Raw genomic sequence first — 22,703 nt, forward strand, 5'->3', positions numbered from 1 at the left:
GGCTTTGGCTCTGACTCTGACTCTAAGCCTGGGTCTAAAGCATCGACTCTGCCGCCTATCATCAGTCCGTGAGACGGTCTCAAAGCTATTGGTCGTGTTGTCGCTGGTCTCTCGGTCCACAATACAAAACCCCTCACAAAAGAGATACTACATTTCTGGGCGAACACAAAAACCACAACAACATAACGTCCGCGCGGGCGCGTAATGATAACGGTAAAATATTCAAATCTAACGCCAATTAAGGTGAAGTGATTAAAGTGCAAAGTAAACTCAAAAAGGATCTTCAACTCGTGAATGTGTGCCCAATAGAACAATTCCATTAACTCCTTATCTAACCCAACCAATTCCTAACGAAAAGCTCCTAAATTCTGTTCACCTAAGTAGATCAAATCGAATGATCGCATGTCCAGTATATAGATGGATTATATACGGCATACGTCTGGCATGCATTGTATATGGATCGGTGCTAAATCAATGATAACTACATACTTAAATGCAATTAATGCAAATTGTGACAGCGCGTAAATGCGAAACTGTATTAAGAGACAGGCACACATCGGAGCCATGTGCACGGGTTGATCATCATTATGGGCAGGCATTAAAAGACAATCCATAATGAAATTATAGAAAATATATATAATAGCCTCACCTGAGACACGGAAAAGAGATAGCCAGAGTGTGTCAGAGGAAGAACGAACCAGAAACTGGGAAGTGCTCGGACTGTGGATTGATGTCAACCAAGTGGAATTGAAAACTGGACTCCAATCAGACTTAATTAATACATATGATAAACTAAATTAGTAACTGGAATCATAAATCAAAGTTTAATGTGAAAAGTGTACAAAAAACAACTTGCAAAAAGGTGCAGAACAAAAACGTTCAACAAATCTATTTAAAGTAATAACGAATTTTACGGAATTTCAACCAAATTAAAGCTAAATCAAAGACATAAAAATCAATAAAAATTTAAATAAATATAATCAAACTGAAAACCAATAAAAAATAAAAGAAAAACTTAATAGAACTTTTTGAAAAAAATAATATTTAACCATTTAAATAGTGAATTTACTTGGCTTCTGTAATACAAATACTAAAATTTAAGTAACAACACAAAATTTTAAAATAAAAATAAACTGAAAGTTATTAAATCTTACTATAAAATATAAGACGAAACTTTTGATTTTATTTTAAATTACTAAATACAAAAATCAAAGACAAAACTCAAATATTAAACATAAAAAACTGAAATAAAAACTCTTAAAATAGTGAAAAAATGGAACAAATGTTGAAAAAAAATTTGAATTAAATAACTATAGAATATGAAATATCATATCGTGTATGATATAAACAATAGAAAATCAAATAATAAATTAAAGAAAAGAAAAAGTTTAGTTTATTTAAGTGAAAATTGTATAAAATTCAATATATATATATATATATAGTGTATAGAATTTGGATCCAATTGGCGAGTAAAGTTCGATTCGATTCGATTTCCCACGCGACCGTCGGCTAGTGTTGTTGTTGTTGTTGTTGGCTAGATTGCAGGATGACTTACGCTCGACAGTGCCAACAACAACAACAACCTCCACAAACAAGATCTACTTTGTATAGCCAATGCCATATAAGTTATCGACATCCGTAAAAAATCATAAGAAGAAAAAAAGAAGAGAAAAAAAAAGAGGCAAGCAAAAATCGCTTCAACAACGGTGTTCAAATGGTGATTTCTTCCTGCCGGCCAACGGATATCCGTGCGGATTTTATAGCAGCAACACAACCAACAACTCCGACAACAACAACAACTAGTTGTGCAATTAGAGCACAAGCAGAGTTAGGAGAAGTTGGCAAATTGATGCACCACGACCACCACCAACAACAACAACAACTACAACTACAGCAGCAATATCATCTCCAGCACACGTCTTCAAGCATGTAAGTAATGTAATGTAATGGAAACCTCCAATCGTCCGATCGTCCGATCGTTCAATCAGTCAGGATCGCAGGTCCATTATAATATTAAAGTTAATGTCATTCGACAGGCAAAACCGTTTCCATCTCTGTATATAACCGTAATCGTAACCGTAACATATTCGCTTGCCGCGTTTCAAGGCTTCTCTCGCCATTGTAATTGATGAATGAATGAAATTGAAGTTCGAGTAATGACGCAGCACAATTTTTGGCGATCGGTGAAGAGGGTATGTGACGGGGAGGGGAGGCACAAATAAAGTTGTCTATCTAACAGATACTTTTTAATTTAGCAATCAAAAGAAAAGAAACGAAAAAAAGTTACAATTATATAACTATATTTGAAATGCACGCACTTTTTAACAGCCCCCTCCCCACCCCTCCCCAGCCCTAACCACCACCAACATTTGGTAACAATATAAATTATTTCAGTTGGAGATCTCTTCTAAAGTTGCGTTTTGTTTTCGAAAGTGATTAATAGCTTTGACATGTTACTTTTACGCTAATTGAGCGATCAAAATCGAATTTTGCTAAATGTGGCAGCAGCAGCAGCAGCAGCCTTCAATCCCGGTGAAGGGTGAAAGGGTATCCCAAAAACACAAAGAAAGAGGGAAAGAAAAGAAAAAAAAATAACAACTAAACTGTCCAATTATGCGTTTATTCGAATGTATCCGATAGATACATAGATGCATGGTATAGTGGGCATATTTTTCAGGCATTGAAGCGATTAGTAGCGCCTTTCGATTTTCCTTCATTTTTCGAGTGAATGTGTTTTTTTGGGCGCGTCTTTCAACCAACAACAACAACAACTCCAACTTGTGGGGAGCAGAGGTAAATTAAGCAGGTTAATTTAATTTTAAATAGAAGTCGATGGGTGTGCGGTGGCAGATGGGCGTAGAAGAAGCTTCATACAAAACACAGGAACCAAAAAAATGGAAATGGATCATTAATTAAACGTTTTTTTCTACTACTTTTGGAGGTTAGTGAGTGGCTCCAGCAAATGGACAGGTTGATAGAGCGAATAATGAAGCTTGAAGTAGACATCATTAGCCGCAGAACATAAAACAAATTGAATTGAAGACAAGACAAGAATTGAATGTACATTTTGAGGAGCGTTTCTTAGATACAATTGCACAACTGCGTTGGGGAGTGATTTATCTGACAAAGAAGAACGCAAATTTTAAAATTAATTTCAAGAAACAATCCTTGAAAAGTTCATTAGATTATTTTACACAGCTTTTAAATTAAAAGTCAACTAGATATTTTCATATCATGGTCATCTTTTATTGGCTTAAAGGGAAGTTCAATTAGTTAGTAAGTTAAAGATTAAGTTACTCATAAGATTGCGATTAAGTTCGGTTTAGAATCATCACATTTTGGTATTGATTTCACATTAATCTACATATAAATAATAAATTTCACAAATGAAATGAGTAGTTGTTCACAAAGTTTTATCTTGTTTTCTTTAAGGTCTATTATATTTTTTTTAATTTTTCTTAATTATATCTTAAATTTGATCTTAATTAGTAAATACTTCATAACTTAATGACATAAAAATGACTTTCTTGTTGTGAATTTTTTAAAGTAAAGTTGGAGAGAGGCTTCTTCATAGTATTGATAATCATATTTAGTCAGAATAGTGAGACTCTATCATATCCTCATAATAAAACAGGATATTGAGAATTTATCCTATCGTCCTAAAAGTGTTTGCTTTCCCTAAGGATTTGTATGGATATTGCGACCCTTTTGATTTTTATTGAAATCTTTTAAATGGCGGATCGAATTTGATTTGCCTTGTAAAAAAGATAAAATATCTATCTAAAAGTAAATATAATAAAGTAATCTCCACGTCTATTAAGTTTATGGAAGGTGCTTAGATTAAGACACTGTGTTACATGCGACCTTCAGGGGCAAAGACACTTAAAGAAAGACCTACTAACATGAGATTTATTATATGGTATGCTTGTGCATGCTAATTCAGATAATGGATGCAGATCCATTAAAAACAAATGAGTTTAATTGAGCTATTTAAAGAAGCATTTAGAATATTTCCTTATTACAATTCTCATAGGACCTAATATATACACCTTAATATACCTCAGAAAATCTTTTGAATTATATGTTCATATCTCTGTGCGCCACCTGCAAACATTTTCCAAGAAAAGTTTTGCAATTAGTCCGAAAATTTCTCATTTCATGGTCTCGGACTCATCAAAAAAATACTTTCGAATAAATTCCCAGAGAGCTCTGAAAAGAAAAAATAAAAAATCGCACATTTACAAGATGCCGCTTGGGCCGATTGAGTGAGAGAGAAAATTATGACATTTCATCATTCCAACTACCGAAAAAAACCGAAATTTGTTTACAACATTAAAATGCCAATTACGGTGTGAGTAGTAGAGGAAATAAGTGAAATGCTGTAGATAATCTGCAAAATGATGACCATGACTCCTAAATATGGACGGAAAATCTAACTGCCGTCGGGCGCCAATTGCAATTGAGGGGGGTGGTGAGGGGAAGAGAAGGTGAGAGGTGAACGTGGTGAGCCCCACGATGCCCACTGGCACAACGTAATCCAAGGTAGTTAATTGCGCCTTAAACCGGAAGCGATGGCTTTGATTGCGTTACACATTTTTTTCTTGTGTGCTGGAATGTGCGCTGATTTTTTTTCAATTTCAAACTTTATTTTCGTTGTGTGAGCCAAGATGCTCATGATGATGATCACAATGATGATCGAGATGATGATGATGATGATGATGATGATGATGGCTCCAATTCCAATTCGAGTCCAAGCGAGTCAGCGATAACCGCAATCGCTTTTCGAAAATCTAAAAAACAAATCACTTTAGGCTATGCCAAACCAAAACTTCGAATGCTACAAATCAAGACAAAGGCTTTATGCCTTGGCATACGCTTAATCCACATTCATCATAGACACGAGAAGGGAGGAGGGGGCGCTTTCGACGATGATGGTGATGGGGCTGGGGATGGGAATGGTGATGGTGATGGCGGAGGCAATTGGCGGCCTCGCAATGAAAGTTGCGACGAGTTCGTCGAGCAATTACAATTACAACGCTGCCCGAAATACGCAAATCGATTAAATGAAAAGCATTTTGCAGCACAGAGAAAAGGCAGCGACAAGCAGCAGTCACTCTATTAATGCCTCTATATAGTACATATAGATCTCGATGTCGCTGCCTCGCCCGACTTATGTAAGCTGCAATTTGCAATGCAACAACGTTATTTCTCGTTCGTTGCAATTCAGGAGATGAGTTGTATTTGAACTGGAACAAGGGGGACAAAGAAAAGCGCACAGTGGGTAGTTTATGAACTATAACTTCCCATCTCAAACCTATGTATATATCCCGAATATAAAATGTTGCCTTATTTTCTGCTTCCATCCCTGGAAATCGAAAGGAGTCAACTCATTTGTTGTTCTGCAATGATAAATTCGGAAAAATGGATCGCTGTACATATATTTCTTGGTACGATATAATGAAGACAGTTTCGGATTTATGGCCAGCTATATAAAATCATTAACTGTAAATGGTGATAAAATGAAAGTCGTTAAATCTTTTATATCAATCTGGGCGAAATACAAGTTGATCAGTATAGAAAGGCTTTTCAAATTCGCCAAACACTTTTATTTTGAATGCCTTGAAAAAGAAGGCTGGAGATCCTCTTTGAACATTAAGTCCATGCCATTCACATGTCGTTGGGAGATTTTGCCTTTGGTAATCTTTACCAATTATTTTCTAAAGCTACCTTCCATTTATTTTTGAAATCTTTTTATATTCTGTCTATTATCGATTTTCGAAAGTAATCAAACAATTGGATTTCTGTCTACTTTATTTTTGGCTTACTTTATTTTTAATCATCAACCACTTTACAACTTAATAACTCCTGCGAGCAAAATGTTTAATTATTGATTAGTTTGGAAAGTTTATTTCAATGTTTTTCTATCAGTCTTAATTTTAAATATTTTAAAGTAAGATTTACTTAAATAGATGGAGAGACTAGACTATCCATGAACTACCAATCTAGAATCTTGGGTCTAATTTATGTCGCCAGATCCAACTAAATTTGATTCTTCTGGTAAGAAGAAAGTACTTAGTAGTTAATATCTAAACTATATGCCTAATGTGATCTTCATGCTAATATTAAAGTGAGAGCACTTAGCATCCATTTTCTCCTGGAAGTAGTTGAAAGTACTTATTTAAGTCCAATGTCTTACCTTAATTAGAGCTAATCAATAGTTTTTCATCTCTCTAATGGAATGTCATTCTAATTTGTCAATGATCTGATACAAATACTTCCGAAATGAGATTTTATTTAACATCTTACTAACCTTTTATGATGACCTACTTATAAAAAAGATCTAAAACCCTTTCTTAATCGGATCACACTCTAAACGAACATTTGCAACTTGTAAAAATTTCCATAGGAAACTTCAAACCACATCCTTAACTGCCAAACTCCATTAATTCATTTCTCTTCAGGCCTATTTTTTATTAAATTTCAAGAAAATTATGCTCCCATTTTATGTTTTTTTGGTCTAAAATTAATTTCATCAACCTATCATCTCTCCTAACTATCATTGACGCCCTCCTTTGCCCACATACTCCCGACCACAGCAGAGAGGGGGCCCACAAAGAAAAAGAAGACCGCAAATGAGGCACTTTCATGTCAACCCACCATTTAACCCACACACACACACACACGCAGAAAAAAAGACCTGGTAATCTGGGCAAATTCTTCAAAATTGGCCACAAACTAGCCCACTTTGGATTAGACAATGGACCGCAAAATGCCGGCCGCTGCCATCGAATATCACACAGAGGCAATGGCAATGTAATGTACACCTGCTTTCCGTTTTTCTTTAGGTGGGTTCCCATATATCAACGCATACTAAACAATATGCCAAAAGCTAAATGCGAAACAATTATCAAAGACCGAGACAATTTTTTGCAAAAAGAAGAGAAGACAAAAAATCAGAAATTGTTCAGATACAGATACACACACACACACACACACACTCATATGGGGAGTACGAGTTTAAGATACAATGCGATGATTACATATTATTGTTGTTGTTGTTGTTGTAATCTGCAGAGTTTTATGGTCCAAGGTTAAAAGCTTTGACTTGAAAAATAAGAGAGAAAAGGCAAAAAAAAAACTTCAAACCAAAAACTGAGAAACTTTGCGACTTTTGTGTCGCGGCGGCAGCAGTACAACTTCATTTGATTTGCAGTGAATATTAAAGCAATTTGTGGGATTATTTCCTATTGTAATCAACGGTTGTGTTTACTCATCAGAGTCTAACGAATAGCTTAGGTCGTCGAGGCAACAGAGGAGCAATTGTCGGAGGAGGAGTGGAGTTGGTGGGTCGGTCTGCCTACCGTTTCATCCGCTGCTGTTGTTGTTGTTGTTGAATCTTGAGTGTGTCTTTTTGGGCAACTCATTTTCAAGTACAAACTCTGACGATGGCAGAGACAAACACGACAATGACGCTGGGCCATGATGCATTTTGTTGGCTCAAAAAGGTGTTGTGCTTATATGTGGAGTCATACCCAGCCGTGTCTTATTTTTATGATGTCAAAATTACATTTATTCATTTAGTTTTAATTTTCATGTAGTTAGCGTGACAATTGCTCCAATTTGATTTTACACTCAGCGAAAAAGTAGTGCGAGTTCTAAAACAATTCAACAATTATGAATCAATCCTCATCATCTATGTGGAAGAGTTTTGATTTGGGCAATTTTTACTATAAAGATTATATCTAAGACATATTTGCACTTAGTGAGGTATTTTTGGCGTATTAACAAAAACAAAGCACTAGTAAGTAATCCTAGTTGGTATACATATTATTATTATAAGTATAGAATATATTTGCAAACTATCAACCTATCAATATATTTCACAAGCACTGGCAACTAAGGCCTTCGGCTTAGACGAAAACTACATCTATACACTAGCCTGGGATTCGAACCTGGGTCCTCGTTGTTCAGTTGGCCTAAATATAATTTGAGTCATAAAAATATGTTTTTCTTTATGTTTTTGCAAAGTAAGTTATTTCCTCTTATTAGTGTAGTTCCAGAAGTTCATTGATAATGTCAGCAATGTTTGAGACCTTTCCTAAAGACGACACCAAGATCAATCCTATAGAATCGCCACTTCTGATTTGTTTTTCTTCTCAACCTTTTTGTGAACATTTAAACTCTTCAGTCTACGTCAGACGTGAAGGGTAACAGCGATAAATGACACAAATATAAAAAAGGGCTCCAATTTTCTCCAAGTGTATCGCAATACTTTGTGTAAAGATTGTAAAACAACATTCCTTCTAAATCGGCTTCTGTTTAATGCGGTAAAAATAAAGTTTAAACTCTTATTTTTAGTTAACTGCTAAACTAATTTTAATAAATAGTTCAATCTTCTACATTTTTCATAACCAATATACATATCTTTCTCTAAGTATGATATTTATTTCGTTTCTATATCTCAATTTTAAGTTATCATATGTTTGACTAGAAAGAAAGACAATTTATCTACAACTTAATTTGCCATCTCCCCGTTCGCCCCTTAACCATATCCAATGTGGTCCGCCCCTTTTGTTAAGGTTTTCATTTGGGTTTTTGAATTATTTCTTCGTTGGTTTTGTTGTTGTATTTTTTTACACCTTTTTAATTGTGAGCACACAATTAATTAAAGCTCTCATTGCATTCAAGGTTATCTATGGCTTGGAGCGAGCTCTGCATTAAATGTATTGTTGTTTCTGTTATTGTTGTTGTTGTTGGTCTTATTGTTGTTTAGTTGGTTAATTTACAGCTTTAAATTAGTGTAGTTTACTTTCAAAACACTTTACTTTTGCTTTCAAAATACGCATACAACGTTTTCTACCTGCCTCATAAATGGGTGGGGTAATCATTAAGTTATTTAAGTCGATTTACTGGGACTGAAATACAGATGGATGGATGGATGGTGCTAGAGAGTAATGATCGATGATTGTGAAACGAAAAAAGAATAACTCAAATGATAATTGGGTTGATAATGAAAGATGCTGAGAGGGTGCGGTCTAAGAATTGTTGATTGAAACCTTATTGATTTGTTTTAGGCAATTAGTTGGAATGTTTAAGGAACATTTTGCCTAAGTGAAGTTGTGAATTAAGCGATTGTGATAGTCAATTGCGGAAGGAAGTCTCATTTGATGTTCTCTTCGTCTCTCTTTCCAACTAAAGCCAAAGTAATTGGCCAAGGAAAAGCTAATCGTAGGCTTCCCTTACACACCTTGTCCCCTCCCCTTCTAACACTCTCTGTGGGCCAATTTAGCTTGGTCATAGCAATTATTCTGCAATGTGAACACTGGCGAGAAATGGAAGGCGTGGCTGCACGGGGTGCAGCAAAACAACTTATCAACAAGTGGAGCCAAAGTAAAAAGGATGACTCTACCAATATACATATGTACATATATACATACATATACATTCATACATTTATCTAAATCGATTCGTAGCGTGTATATGTTTGACTGAGGAGGAGTCAAAGCACTTGGTTGCATCCGCGGTTGCAGTTTGCTGCGCTGACGATGTCAGCAATTGGAGCACTTTCACTTTAAGCCAGCCTCGGAATTTGCTCATTGATTGTTAGCCGTTGTTTTTGTTGCTCTTTTTGTTGTTGTTGTTGTTGTTGGTTGCTAGCCACATACCCTTTAAGTTGTGGGTATTCCAATTTCATCATTTTGATTGCCGATTTCTATGTTTATTACTCCAAATAACCAGTCAATGGTTGAGTTAAAAACTAGGACAGATCATGATGAGCTCTGATTCCGAATACTTATAAAAAGTTGGAAACAAGTTTTGGCATTAAAGGAGCTTTAGTCCTTTCTGATAAGAGAATTTTATAAACTATTCGAGAAACGTTTCTTATTGTTCTCACACTCCCTCTTAACTATTTCTAACTTTATATATAAAAATTTGTTTATTTTGCCCATTTATCTGAAAAATCAGCTCTGAGTAGCAACTTGTCTCTCTAATGCAATTAAACTAGACAAATTTTAGAGTTTAAATGAAAAAGGAACTTAACTTTTAAGATATTATACAAGTCACAATACTTTTAGTCAGAGTCTGAAACAAACTAATTAAAAATTGATTTTAAAGGCCATCATCTTACTTTTTAAAAACATTTTGTCAAACGATTTTTTTTTTTTTTTATTGTATTATCATGTATCGAAATGCATCTTAATTTTAAGTAAGCCAAGCGATAAATTTTAAGCATTTTATTTTTAATGGTATTAAAACTTATCATTCATCTCGATTGATTTAGCTGTTTATACACTTACTAAGGGCTCAATGAGTTTCTTTTCACGTTTGTAACATGTCTGTGTAACTGAAATGTATCTATTATTTAAGGATGAAAATAATTCAAAGAACACATTGAATATTATATTTTATTTTTGGCATTTGTTTAGCAGACATAAAACTATTAGAAATCGAATCTTCTATATCTTTAGGTTTGCTTATAAAATCTGCTAGAGCTAAAACGATTCTTAAGTGTCAAAGAACTTAGTTGAACTAAAAGTTAGTCAAGAACAAATCTATCTTATTCTCTTTGTTATTCTTAGCTTACTTTTAATCTTAGGCTTAGGTTAGGCTTAGGCTAAGGCTTCAGTTATCTCCATAAAAAAGTTCTTAACAATTTCTCATTATTTTGCTTCTCTTAAAGACATGAAACAACTTAAATTTAAGGGAAAATTTGAAGTCGAAGGAGAAAATTAAGTATCGTACAGGATGGCATATAGCACATGGCAATGGGAAATTATAATCCTTGCAAAACTCTAATACTAAAGATCTACTAAAGAAGCTACAGAAATTCCCAACAGATCCTCGCTCTACAATTTGTTTAGTTATGTTTGTTTAATATGTACTAAGAGTATCCTATTAGTCAATATGGCTAAATTATTAGGTTTTTTCCTACTCCTACTTGTTAGTTAGTCCGCACGTGTTCGAACGGTAGCATGTGTCAGGGAATGATAGGTTGGAGGTTCCAACTCCGTTCAGGCAATATAATTAGGCCTGTGGCGGATATTTTGTTGTTGTTGTTGTTGTTTCTTTGGACATGATGGTGGAGGATGTCAGGTGGCTTCATGAGGATGAGGAGGGGGCGGATGGGACGAGAGGGATATGTGGACTTTTTAGATGTGCGCAATATTTCATGCTTATGACCAAAATGAAAAAACGGACGAAAAAATATGTACGTTGTCTGCCATGTTACAGTTAGTTTTTGGCCATTGTTCAACGCCCGCTAGCCAGGCCAAACTCCTTCGAATTCATATATAAATTGCAATCTATATATATATATGTATATGTACATAGGTAGAAAAAAATAGAAAAAAGTCTACCCAACACATACACTCACACAAAAATGGCCAAGACAACTTTCTTCTTCCTCTCTCAGGTGCAAACTGGTTTACTTATGATGTGAATGTTGATATGGTTTCTTTTTCTGCTGGCTTTTTTCTTTAGTCTTTTTTTTTTTTTTTTTGCTCTCTGTTAACTGAGTTGCTTCTATTTCGTATTTCGTTATTTTTAATAGCGTTTATATATGCGCGGAGATCTGGCGACAAAACTAGCCAGAAGGAGCTGCTGGCCAATATCGAGTCCAAAAAAAAATGAAAGAAAACAAAACAGAAAACCAGGCTTGGCTATCGCTTTCAACTAGAACAAGCTTAACTGGCTCTTTGCCTGGCCAACAGCCAGTTGCCTGTTTGCTTGCCACCTCTCTAGCTCTTGGGTTGACGTCTCGCATATAAATAAAATAATTGTATCATTTGCTGGAGTGTGTGGTAATAAATCGAAATCAAATGGGTTGCTTCCAGCCAACACACACACACACACACAGAGACACACAGACACACACACACTCACCTGTGTGTACTCTCAGTTCGATTTCAATGAAGAAATAAAAATCTAATTAATTGCATCAAAAATGCTGAGCTGTTGAAACGTTTAGGCAATCAAATGGAGTAGTAGCTGATTTGTGAACTCTTTCAGTGTCTCAGATCGGCTTAACCAAGTTAACTCACTCACTCATTCATTCGCACTGATGAAGTCGTGAAATGTGAATTATTTTTTCTTGTTGTTTTTACTATTTTTTCAATTAAATATATTCGAATACTTTACGGATGAGTGTTGTTGTTGTTGTTGATGTTATTATTATTATGCCTACAGCCGGCGGTTGTTTAAATTTTGCTTATTTTTTGTTAGCCTTCTCATATGTATGCATGTTTTTTTTCCCATTTACCATACTTTCAAATTTCGCCATTCACTCTTGAGTATGTAGTTCGACTTAACATTGTATTTAAAATTTTTATAATGATGAAGCTAAAAGCGAAACAAAAAAGGATATTCCAACGCCATCTCCTATAGATCGTTTGTTTTTCCTGAGAAATTAGGTTGCTTTATTTCCTCTAATGAACATTAGTAATTTCTAATGGCAAAGGCGCTTTATTCAAACTTTCCAGCTCTTTATTATCTATAATTTTATTTGTCATTGTAATGATCCTTTCAACCAAACATAGCTGGTATCCCTTTTCCAGAAATAATCGCTTACTATTGTTAAGTCAATACGATAATTAGTTGGGAGAACTTCTAGAACTTCTTCGATAAATGAAGTTCAACTAAATAAGTTATTCAGAAACAGAAAGAAATTAAAGAATTCTTCAAGAATTGAATGCCTTAACCTTAGCTTATAAAGCTAACCCTTTAACCTTCTAGTCAACTTCACGTCTTGTGTAGATACAAGGATATATGAATAAAAATAAACTTAGTTCTAGAAATTTAAAGAAATGAAACCAGAAAGTTGATTCAAGTTTCAATGTTCGGATAGTCCTTTTAATCTAGAAAAGGATAATTCACTAGGACTGTCCTGCTTCTGACTTAGTCGACAATATGATCACGTTAATATGATAATTATGGTCTCAACTTGGACTTAAATAGTTCATAGTTAATAATTTAAGTTAGGTTTCCCTTTTGAGCAAGGATATTAAAAGTGTTTGGGGCTTAGTATAACTGATTTTCTCTAACTTATTTGTCCTGCGACTGGGCAGGACACTAACCATTCATATACAAAATACAATCCACACTCAAATATGTGAGTAACCGACAGATCATTCATCGTATTACTTTATAATAGATTGATTGATTTGTAATTGGGTTTGAGCGATTCTTGTTAACCTTTTAAAGTGATTATAACAAAACACAAAGTGAACAATTAATGCGAAATAGCTTCCTTTAAATCGAGTTTTCCTTTAAATCAGATATCGCAATTAGGAATATTTGGGTTAATATCGAAAAGATATTTGAAAATGAAAAAAATGTATATACTTTAGCCACAAATTGCACAACAAACAACGCTGCTTAAGCTTAGGCTCTAAACCGAATTTTGCACCTCGAAAAAAATATTTCAATTATTTTCGATAGGCATTTAGCCGAATGGACGACGGACCTCGGTCGTCTGCATGTGATGTTTTATTATTATTATTTTTTTTTTTTTTTTTTTGTTGTTATAAAAAAGATCAAACTAAGAAATAAAACAAGGCAAAGTATAACAAACAAAAAAAAAAAAAAAAAAAAAAAGATGCAGCCAGCGGCTAGGCTGACTGGATGGCTGACTGGCAACTGGTCCATCTAACGATTGGCTTGCTTTTTGGAGCATATTTGGAAAGCATTTGAGTTTGGCGGTGGGGCATACGTAGAAAAATTGTTTTCAATACAGTTTTCGACATTCATTCATTCAGCGACCAACGACCGCAGCTCCAGCTTGAGCTCTAACTCTGGAGATGATGATGATGATGATGACGATGGCAATTGCGGCAACTTTAGCTGACTGCCTGACTGCTCGCCTGCCTGGCTGGCTGGCTGTTTGCTAGTTGGTTGGGTTTCGTTTGGAAAATTGAAACAATTTCCGATGTCACTCTCACTTTTTATTTCACTTGACGGCCGTCCAGCCAATCTAGACGACGACGACGACTACGTCGACGACGAGATATGTAACGCAAACGCCTGTTTGTTGCCTAACAAACAACATCAACAACAACAGCAACAACACTAACAACAAGCAAGACGTGATTTGGAGATGTGTTTGCTCTGTTGCAATTGCAACTGTTGTTGCTGCTGCCTCTGCTGCTACACTTGTTGCAATGGTGTCCAGTGAAGGAAAAAGTGGTACAGATTGCACTGCTGCTGCAACAGTCACAACAAACTACAACATCATCATCATCATCATCTCAAGCTAACCAAAACGCATCCAACTTTGATGATGTGTTGACAATTTCTTTAACCTGTTCGTCTTTTCTGACTAATTATTAACAGCTGCAAACACACACACACACACACACACAGACGTAGTAAATCATTCTCAATTTACAACTAAAAGCGAAACCCTAAAAAAAAATGGAAAATCTCATAACAACTTTTTGCATAATAATAAAATAATCAATTTGATTTAATGTAATCCGCTTAAAATGATGAACAACTTCTCATTCTAGATAAAAAGGCGTAATTGAAAGTCGTTTTGAGTAGAATACTTTAATTAATTACTACCTTAGTATGTCAATTATCGAATATAGTCGACACTTTGTACTTTGTCACCCACAATATCGAATATCATAAGATTCTTCAAAACAATTGTTCACAAGTTTTAATCCTCTGTAGTCGGTTTAACATTTCTAATTGGCATTGGAAGTCGGCTGAAATACAGGAAAAGGATGAGTCAACCTAAAAGGTTTATAAAGATTACAATAAAGTTTTAAAGTTTAAACTTTGTTCTATTTTAAACTGTAAGCAACTTAAAGGAAAAACAAGAAATAAACGGATTTAGACTATCTGTCTATCACTCGTTTCTTAGTTCATCATTTATCAAGTAAAAGCCACTTAAATCATAAATGCCTAAGATGATTGTTAGACTGTTCTTTTGCATTAGTAAGATACAAGCTAAGCTAACACATTTTTAAGTCTAAACACACGTCTATGAAATTAGTTCATCTGCAAGGATGCCCACAGCAAAATGTTTATAAATCCATCTTCATTTGCTATTGAACTTATTGAACATCATTTTAACACTAATTCAAATTCTAAATGATTGACATTTGAATTTGTTAAGCAACAAAAATAGAACAAGTAAAAGATCTTTTCATAAAATAACTTAAAACACATTTGACATCCAGATAAATAGTTCATACATTCAAGTCGCTCATTTTAACAACTTTAGTTCAACGAAAGATGCCATCAAATCTAATACATACGTTTGTGTAACAAATGAGTTCAGCTTTTTTTGTCAACGGCAGTCTGCCTGTCACGTCTGCCTTAAATCTCTGTGATGTAGAGATGGCTGCCATAAAAATATATTTCAAACTTGCCTTAGATTTGGTATCAACTTAGAGTTTATTGTAGATGAATTTACACAGACGTTTTTGAGAAATTTTTCAAATGATTTAGTAACTTTTTTATTTCAATACCCCAAAAGTGAATAAATTAAGTCATTAGGCTAAAGTTAGAGAATTGGTAAAGTACTTCAAAGACTCCATTGATCCATTAGCAACTAATCCTATAATTTTTATTTATTTTGCTTGTTGCTCAATGACAAATAGTAAATAACAAACTGAATCCTCATAAAAAGGTATATTTAGATTTGAAATTAAAGCACATCCTGTAAAGATTACTTAACATCGTCTTGTAAAGTCCTTCTAAAAACGGTTAATTGGATAGCTACTCAAAAGACTACTTGAGTTTGCCTAAAAGGCTCATTGGCTCATACGAAACTTAGACTCATATGTTCATGGGCATCATGCAGTATGAATGATATTCCATGTGAATGGTAGCCGACGATGCATTTCTTCATTAGCCATCCTGGACTGAGAGTTCGATCGATCGGCTAAATCTCTTTCTTTTGATTTTCTTTATATAGCATGAATGTGCGTGTTTGTTGTGTTTGTTTTGTTTTCTGTGACGATTTTGGTATCAGGTTGCATGTTGCCATCGTTTTGGATGGCTTGCAGATGCGCGGGGAGATCCTGACTGCCGCACAAAGTTTTGTCGCCGCGTTGCCCGTTAGTAGCTGCTGCAGAACTGATGTAACAAGGTTTAATTTTCCATTTCAGTGAGCGGCTTTTGCTTTGGAGATTTTTACTCTCGTTTTTCATGATGTCGCCAAAGCCGGCTTTAGCTTTAGCTTTGGTTTTAGTTTTTGTTTTGGCTTTAGTTGCGGTTGATTATGCTCTTCTCGGCCGCGACACTCAAGCGAGACCAAAGCCAATGATTATGATGATTATAAATGATAATTATGCAGCTGCTGCAGTGCTACTTTTGGTCTGTTACAAAGGAAGAGAGAGAGAGAGAGAAGTGGATGCAAATGTTGTTGTTGTTGCTGCTGGTCATGATGATAATGATGACTATGATGATGGGTTTTCTGGGGGTATATTGGGTTCATTTAAAATATGACAAAGTTAATTTCTGCCTTACACTGGCAAAATATTGTCCACAGTTTCATGGAGATCAGCTCAGTTCAGTTCAGAGCACTTTAAAGAGATAGCGTAAGCAACATTGTCAACAACCATCCACCATCCACTGGACATTTTCCAATCTGGAGCGAAGCCCTGTTATGTCTCTTTGGTCTGTCTGTTTGTCGGTGTGACTGACTGGCTGGCTGGCTGGCTGGCTTGCTCACTGCGTTTTTCGCGGTTTTACAACTTTGATTTCACTTTTCTTTGCAACATGCGACGACTTCCAACAAGATTGGTCGTACCTTCACCATGGTTTGCGTCCGTTTTTTGAACCGTTTATGCTTCATTGCTCTCGTTGTCGGTCCGCTTAAACTTTGTTACTCTTTAATTGGTTTTTTTTTTGTGCTTCTTTCTTCTTACTTGGCTTTACCTCACCGCTCAGCTCCATCATCATCATCATCATCTTCATCTGCTTTCAGCATCCGTTTTGGATGACGATGATCATCAACATGATGATGCTATATCGTCCAGCTTTAGCGTTGGCCATAATTGTCAACCGCTCTGGCACGTTTGCAACAAATTATAAAACACATGGGATTTGGGTGCATGTGAAATTTCAAATTTCAATTGATATGATTCAGCTTGGCTACTGGACAGTTCAGGTGCAAGTTGAAAGGAAAACACACACACACACACACAACTGCCCACTCTGTGTTGGCAAGTTTTGGCGTTAAATTAATTTTCACCAATTATAATTGGTGGTTCAACCCACAACAGAAAAAAGTTATTTTCCCAAAGGGAAGCAAAATTTATAATTAAATGTCATTAAATATTTATATATTCTATAACATCTCAAGATGAACTTCGGTTTGGACCACAAAGTTAATCATCTTCAAACTGGGAAAAGTGAAACCAGGAACAATATTCCGGCAAACTTTACAAAAGCTCACGACTTAAAACACTCATACGCCCCATGTTCCCAGTGTAACTAATGAACTTCTTGGTTTGGATGTGCCAAGTTTCTTTTGTTGTCTCTCTTTTTTAGAACTTCCGTGGACTAATTGAAACATTTGCTTGGTCGATGTGTTTCATTTTTAGTTTGTTTTAATAACAAATAAATGCTGCTGCACATGCCAAGCATTTCGACGTCTTCGCATATAACTAAACACACTTATTTCGGTGTATACAAATAAACTTCCTATTGGCTACTGCACTTAAAAGACCAAAACAAGAAATAAGAAACAAAAATTTCCGTTTGCCAACCCTCAATTCGAGTTACCACTCTTTCAATTGTGGTGCGTCACATATTTGATTCCCACAGCTGTTCCAGATTCAATTCAATGGAGGGTTTTATAATGGATCAATGTGGGTAGCATCTAGGGTAATTTCCATCTACGTCATGATTCATGATCTGACAGTCCGACCAAGAGTTTTATTTTTATTCTAATAATAGAAACGGCAAATGCTGGTCTGGTCTAAAAAAAAAAAAATAATTGCGGTTATAAAGAACTTCAATTTCCATAAGACATCTTTTCTTCAATTTTTTTTTCTTTCAGCTTTGTTGTTGCAGATAGTTTTTTGTTTTTTGGGCGCAATGCCAAAAGCGTCAGAGACATACAGAAGTTTAAACAATTGTTCTATTGTGTGTTGTTTTAGGACGGAAAAATACTTGAAAAGTTTTTTTTGTCAATTTTTTTTTTTCACGGTATCTAGAGTGACGATTATGTAAGACAAACAGATGAGCAAACAGTAAGACAAACATCTAAACACACATTTGTAAAGTGCCCACTTTGCTAGGAGGGGCTGAGAGGGGTGTTATGTTGCAGTGGCATCTAATGGAGGTCGAACCAACTGGCAACAAGCCGCACCGTCTTGAAGGTGCGTAGACGAGGCGAAGAGAAAAACAAAAACAAAAAATACCTGCGTAGGTTGCAGTTCAGCAAACGGAGTTACCTCTTGGCAGATGGCTTACAAAGCAGCCAGCCAGCCAACCAGCCCATCATCAACATCATCCGTGTCCATGTGACCCAACTACAAAGTGTAGATATTTGCCAACATCCAACTGCAACTCCATCTCCAACTCCAACTGCCTGCCACATTGCCGAGTGGGCGAGTTGATCTATGGAGCTGTTTCTCCTATCTAGAACAGAATTTTTCATGAGACATTTTCGTGGGTTGTCGGTTGTCTGTTGACAGACTTTGTTGTTGTTGCAGCATTTAACAAGATATGGCAACAACAAATTGCCATTTGCCATTTGTTGTTGTTGCCATTATGATTCTTGCTATGTATTATTGTTGTTGTTGCCGTTGTTGATTGTTGCCAAAAAGTTAATTAGCCGCATTTTGCTGCCTTTGATTTAGTGTTAACAGAAAATAAATCTCACACAAAACGAAAAAACCGCTGCGAAAATTTTTGCAAAGGTAGATGAAAAAAAGATTTAAACAAACTTGTTTTTACCCCCTAAATCGTTTTTGAAACCAATCTTTTGACTTGCCAAAAACTCCACCCCTGAGATTTCATTTGGGAATCATAGTCCAAGAATAGATGAACCTTGGACCTCTTGCCCATGTGTAAGTCAAAATTAGACTCTAGAATCTATTGTGAATTGGAATCTTTTTACTTTGACTTTTAATTAACTTTACCAATCTATATAGTCTACATATGAGAAAGGGTATAAGTGCCCTAGTTTCATAGCTCTAGAGTCTAGATCCGTCTATGAATTAAACTTTAGGAAAAAAGTCAGAAAAAATCTACAACTACGTTTGAGATTGTGATATTGTCTTTTCTCCTGCTCTTGGTGTGATTTCTCAGATTTGGGAAGGTAGGTCCTTTGTCCCAATTAGTAATGAAGGTCTTTAAGGCTAGCACTCTTAATATGAGCTATGAGAAATCATTGTCTTTTCCTTAAGTCTACTAGTTTGATGAATTCCTGTTCCTCGTTTCAAATCGAATGATCTCAAATTACTTAAGAGGGGTTTCCCCAAGCAACACCAACGGTTTATTGCTGAACTAAAGTAAACAAAGTCAATTGTTAGTCAGTTGTTTAACCAATATATACAGCCTTGATACTCTAATAAAAAGATGATTCTTACGGGTTTATGGAATTTCTGTAGTACGTCATTCGAAGCACAAAGGCCACAAAAAGCAGTTGTCACTCTCAATTTCATTCACATTCATGGGGCTATGACAATCAAAAAAGAATATAATGAATAGAAACATCTTTTTGCCACATATTGATCCACAAGCTAATTCTTTAGTATCTGAAAGACCTTCATGAAAAAACTCTAATTGTAAGTACAAACAAAAGGACCCAGAAACATAAACTTTAGCTTTTTGAAAGTAACATTATTTAATGGCCAACATATTCTAATTTATTTGTGTATATATTGCATTTTTTTCTTTATAGGTACATAAAACCGGTCGACAACTACTTAAAATATCGAAAGCAACTTTAACAAAAGATCTTATCGTAAGCAACAGCATTAGCAACGAGAACGACAGCAACAGCAATTGCAGCCAGAACAAGAGTTAAAACAGTTATGAGAGAGAAAGACCACTCACCAAGAAATATGCTTCCTAGCCCGAAACAGGGCTGTGTTTACCCTGCCTTAGGATTAATACCCACATCGTATATATCACATGTACCTTATGATTTGTCAGCGGCATCAGCGACCACAGCGACATCGGCGATGCTCAGCAACACGACAACAACAACGACAACAACAGCATCAGCAGCAACCAGACAACAAAAAGCCAAACGAAGGAGTAGCTATGATCAACCACTGGATTTACGTTTGGCCCACAAACGAAAAACGGATATGGGCGGATCGGACACGGATACGGACAAACTGGACAAAGAGACGGCAAGTCCCATGGAAGATGAAAATAGTAATCTGATAATGTTTGCCTCCGCTGCCCAACAGAAGGATAAGGAAATGAATAACAATCATATAGCTGCCTCCTTGGCCGATTTGGGATTCGATATGAGTCGCAAAATGTTGCGAGCTCTGCGCGAGGGAGCAGCAGTGGCGGCAGCGGCCACAGCAACTCTGGGAAGTGGAGCTGCATCCTTACCCTCCGGACCGCCAGTTGTGAATCCTACACTCTTAGAGGCCATGACCAAGACATTGCCTTTGCAATATCGAAATGTTTTTGCACCCGCAACGTTAAGTCCGGGCCCAGGAGGCGGAGGCGGAGGAGGAGCAGGAGGTCCAGGTGGTGATTTTCCCTTTCGGCATGCACTCAAAAAATGTGAACTATCGTGGCCGCCAACGAATGAGCAATTGCAAGCAAATGTCAACATTTCCAGAGTCGTCAACAGGCACGCAAGACGAAAACGCGTGGTGGTGGAACAGGCCTAACCGCCGCAAGTGGTGCCACCGGCGGTGGCAGTTCACTGCCGCAGCGGAATAAGGATCGTTACACGTGCAAGTTCTGTGGCAAAGTATTTCCGCGATCCGCCAATTTGACGCGTCACCTGCGAACTCACACGGGCGAACAACCCTACAAGTGCAAGTATTGCGAACGTTCCTTTAGCATATCGTCGAATCTGCAGCGCCATGTGCGCAACATTCACAACAAAGAGCGACCCTTCAAGTGCGAGATCTGTGAGCGCTGCTTTGGCCAGCAAACGAATCTCGATAGGCATCTGAAGAAACATGAATCGGATGCCGTGTCGTTGAGTGCTCTGAGTGGTGTAAGCGACCGCATGCATTGCATACGTCGTTTCTGTGAGAATCCTACGGAAGAGTCCTATTTCGAGGAGATACGCTCATTTATGGGCAAGGTCACCCAGCAGCAGCAACAGCAGCAGCAGCAACAACAGCAACAGCAGCAACAACACCAACAGATTCAGTCAGTGGCCACGCCTCGCAGTTCGGCGCCCTCGAGCGCCTCTTGCTCATCCTCCACGCACACGCCGACATCCTCACTGACGCCCACGCAATCCGAATCACCAGACAATCATCAACTAGGACGACGCACAATGCCTGCCGATGATGTCGATGAACATCCTGCCGCCAGAACATCTTCTCCCGCCGACGATGAGGAAGACTCCAAGCCCATCCTAGAGCTAAAGAAGACTCTGACCTCTAAACTATTTCCCATGCCACCAACCACTACTACGGCAACATCCAACCTAACAAACTCCATTCTCGAAGAGGAGCCCTAATCAATCCTACTACACACACACACACACAACTCTTTTTCCTATCTAAAAAACATGTATCCCTAAAACAACAACAAATGATGTCTAACCACATGTTTCGTCCTTAATATCGTCTAGATGTAAATACTTATATCATAAATGTTGTATATGTAAATGTGAATGTATCTTGTACAAAAACAAAAACAAAAAAAACATTGAGAATTGGCAAATTATTATATATATATATACTATACACCTAATAATTATTATTAGTTCTTAAGCATTGGTATTCGTTTTTTTGTACATATGTATGTATATGTATATGTGTAGCATGTGTATATGTAAACCGCGAAAATGTGAAATGAAAATGTATGCTAATGAAAGGCACCCACTGTTTGAATAAAAAGTTACAAGTTTTTAAAAACTCAATTGTTTCAATCCGGAATGTCAAGTGGATATCCTTTAAAGAACTTTTACATCTTTCGTGAATGCAATTTACATGTTTTTTCAGTTTCCAAATTTCGAAATTTGCATTTTTTGTAAACATAATCCTTTTATAGGATGTGAACCCATGAAACGGTTTATGAGAGGACATTCAAAGGATTTTTTCAATCTTTAGTAGACAAATGATTAGAGTAACTTTTCACCACAAAAACTTTCCAATGTTGATATATTCAAAGATTTAACTCCTTTTAGCCTCATATTGTCACAACTTAAAAAATATTATTTTTAAGACAGATTAATGTAATTTTTCTAGAGTGATGCGGACTGAAAGCTTATAAAACTAACTTCATTTTTTTTCGTAATGAACTTTTCGAAAAGGCGACAAACACATAGAACGAAAATGGGTTAATCGAAAATTTGTTCAAAGGACATACATACATACGTACATATATAAAGCTTTTTGTATGGGTAAAACTAAAAATATTTTATATAATTTGATTGAATTTTATATGTCCTCAGGAAAACGTTTCGATATTGCAATTGAGTAAAGTTTCTACTGTTGAATTTCTAACAAATTCAAAAGAAAATTCCTTAAAAAATAAGAACTAGTTTGACATTTTGAAAAAAAGAATATTTTTTCCAACAGAATATTAAA

At 36.1% G+C, this 22,703-nt stretch overlaps 1 protein-coding gene across 1 annotated transcript; it reads left to right on the top strand.

Moving 5' to 3' along the window:
- The first annotated feature begins 1,561 nt into the window (after positions 1 to 1,561).
- On the top strand, positions 1,562 to 21,887 carry LOC137581448 (transcription factor hamlet). Its single transcript, XM_068295686.1, is given in 3 exon segments — positions 1,562 to 1,929; positions 19,865 to 20,772; positions 20,775 to 21,887. Coding segments are annotated over 2 exon segments (1,629 nt in total). The 5' UTR covers positions 1,562 to 1,929; positions 19,865 to 19,997; the 3' UTR covers positions 21,629 to 21,887.
- Positions 21,888 to 22,703: the final 816 nt, after the last annotated feature.

Source organism: Drosophila tropicalis, unplaced genomic scaffold (assembly GCF_018151085.1).
Source record: "Drosophila tropicalis isolate 14030-0801.00 unplaced genomic scaffold, ASM1815108v1 contig_845, whole genome shotgun sequence".
In the NCBI taxonomy this organism is placed as follows: Eukaryota; Metazoa; Arthropoda; class Insecta; order Diptera; family Drosophilidae; genus Drosophila; species Drosophila tropicalis.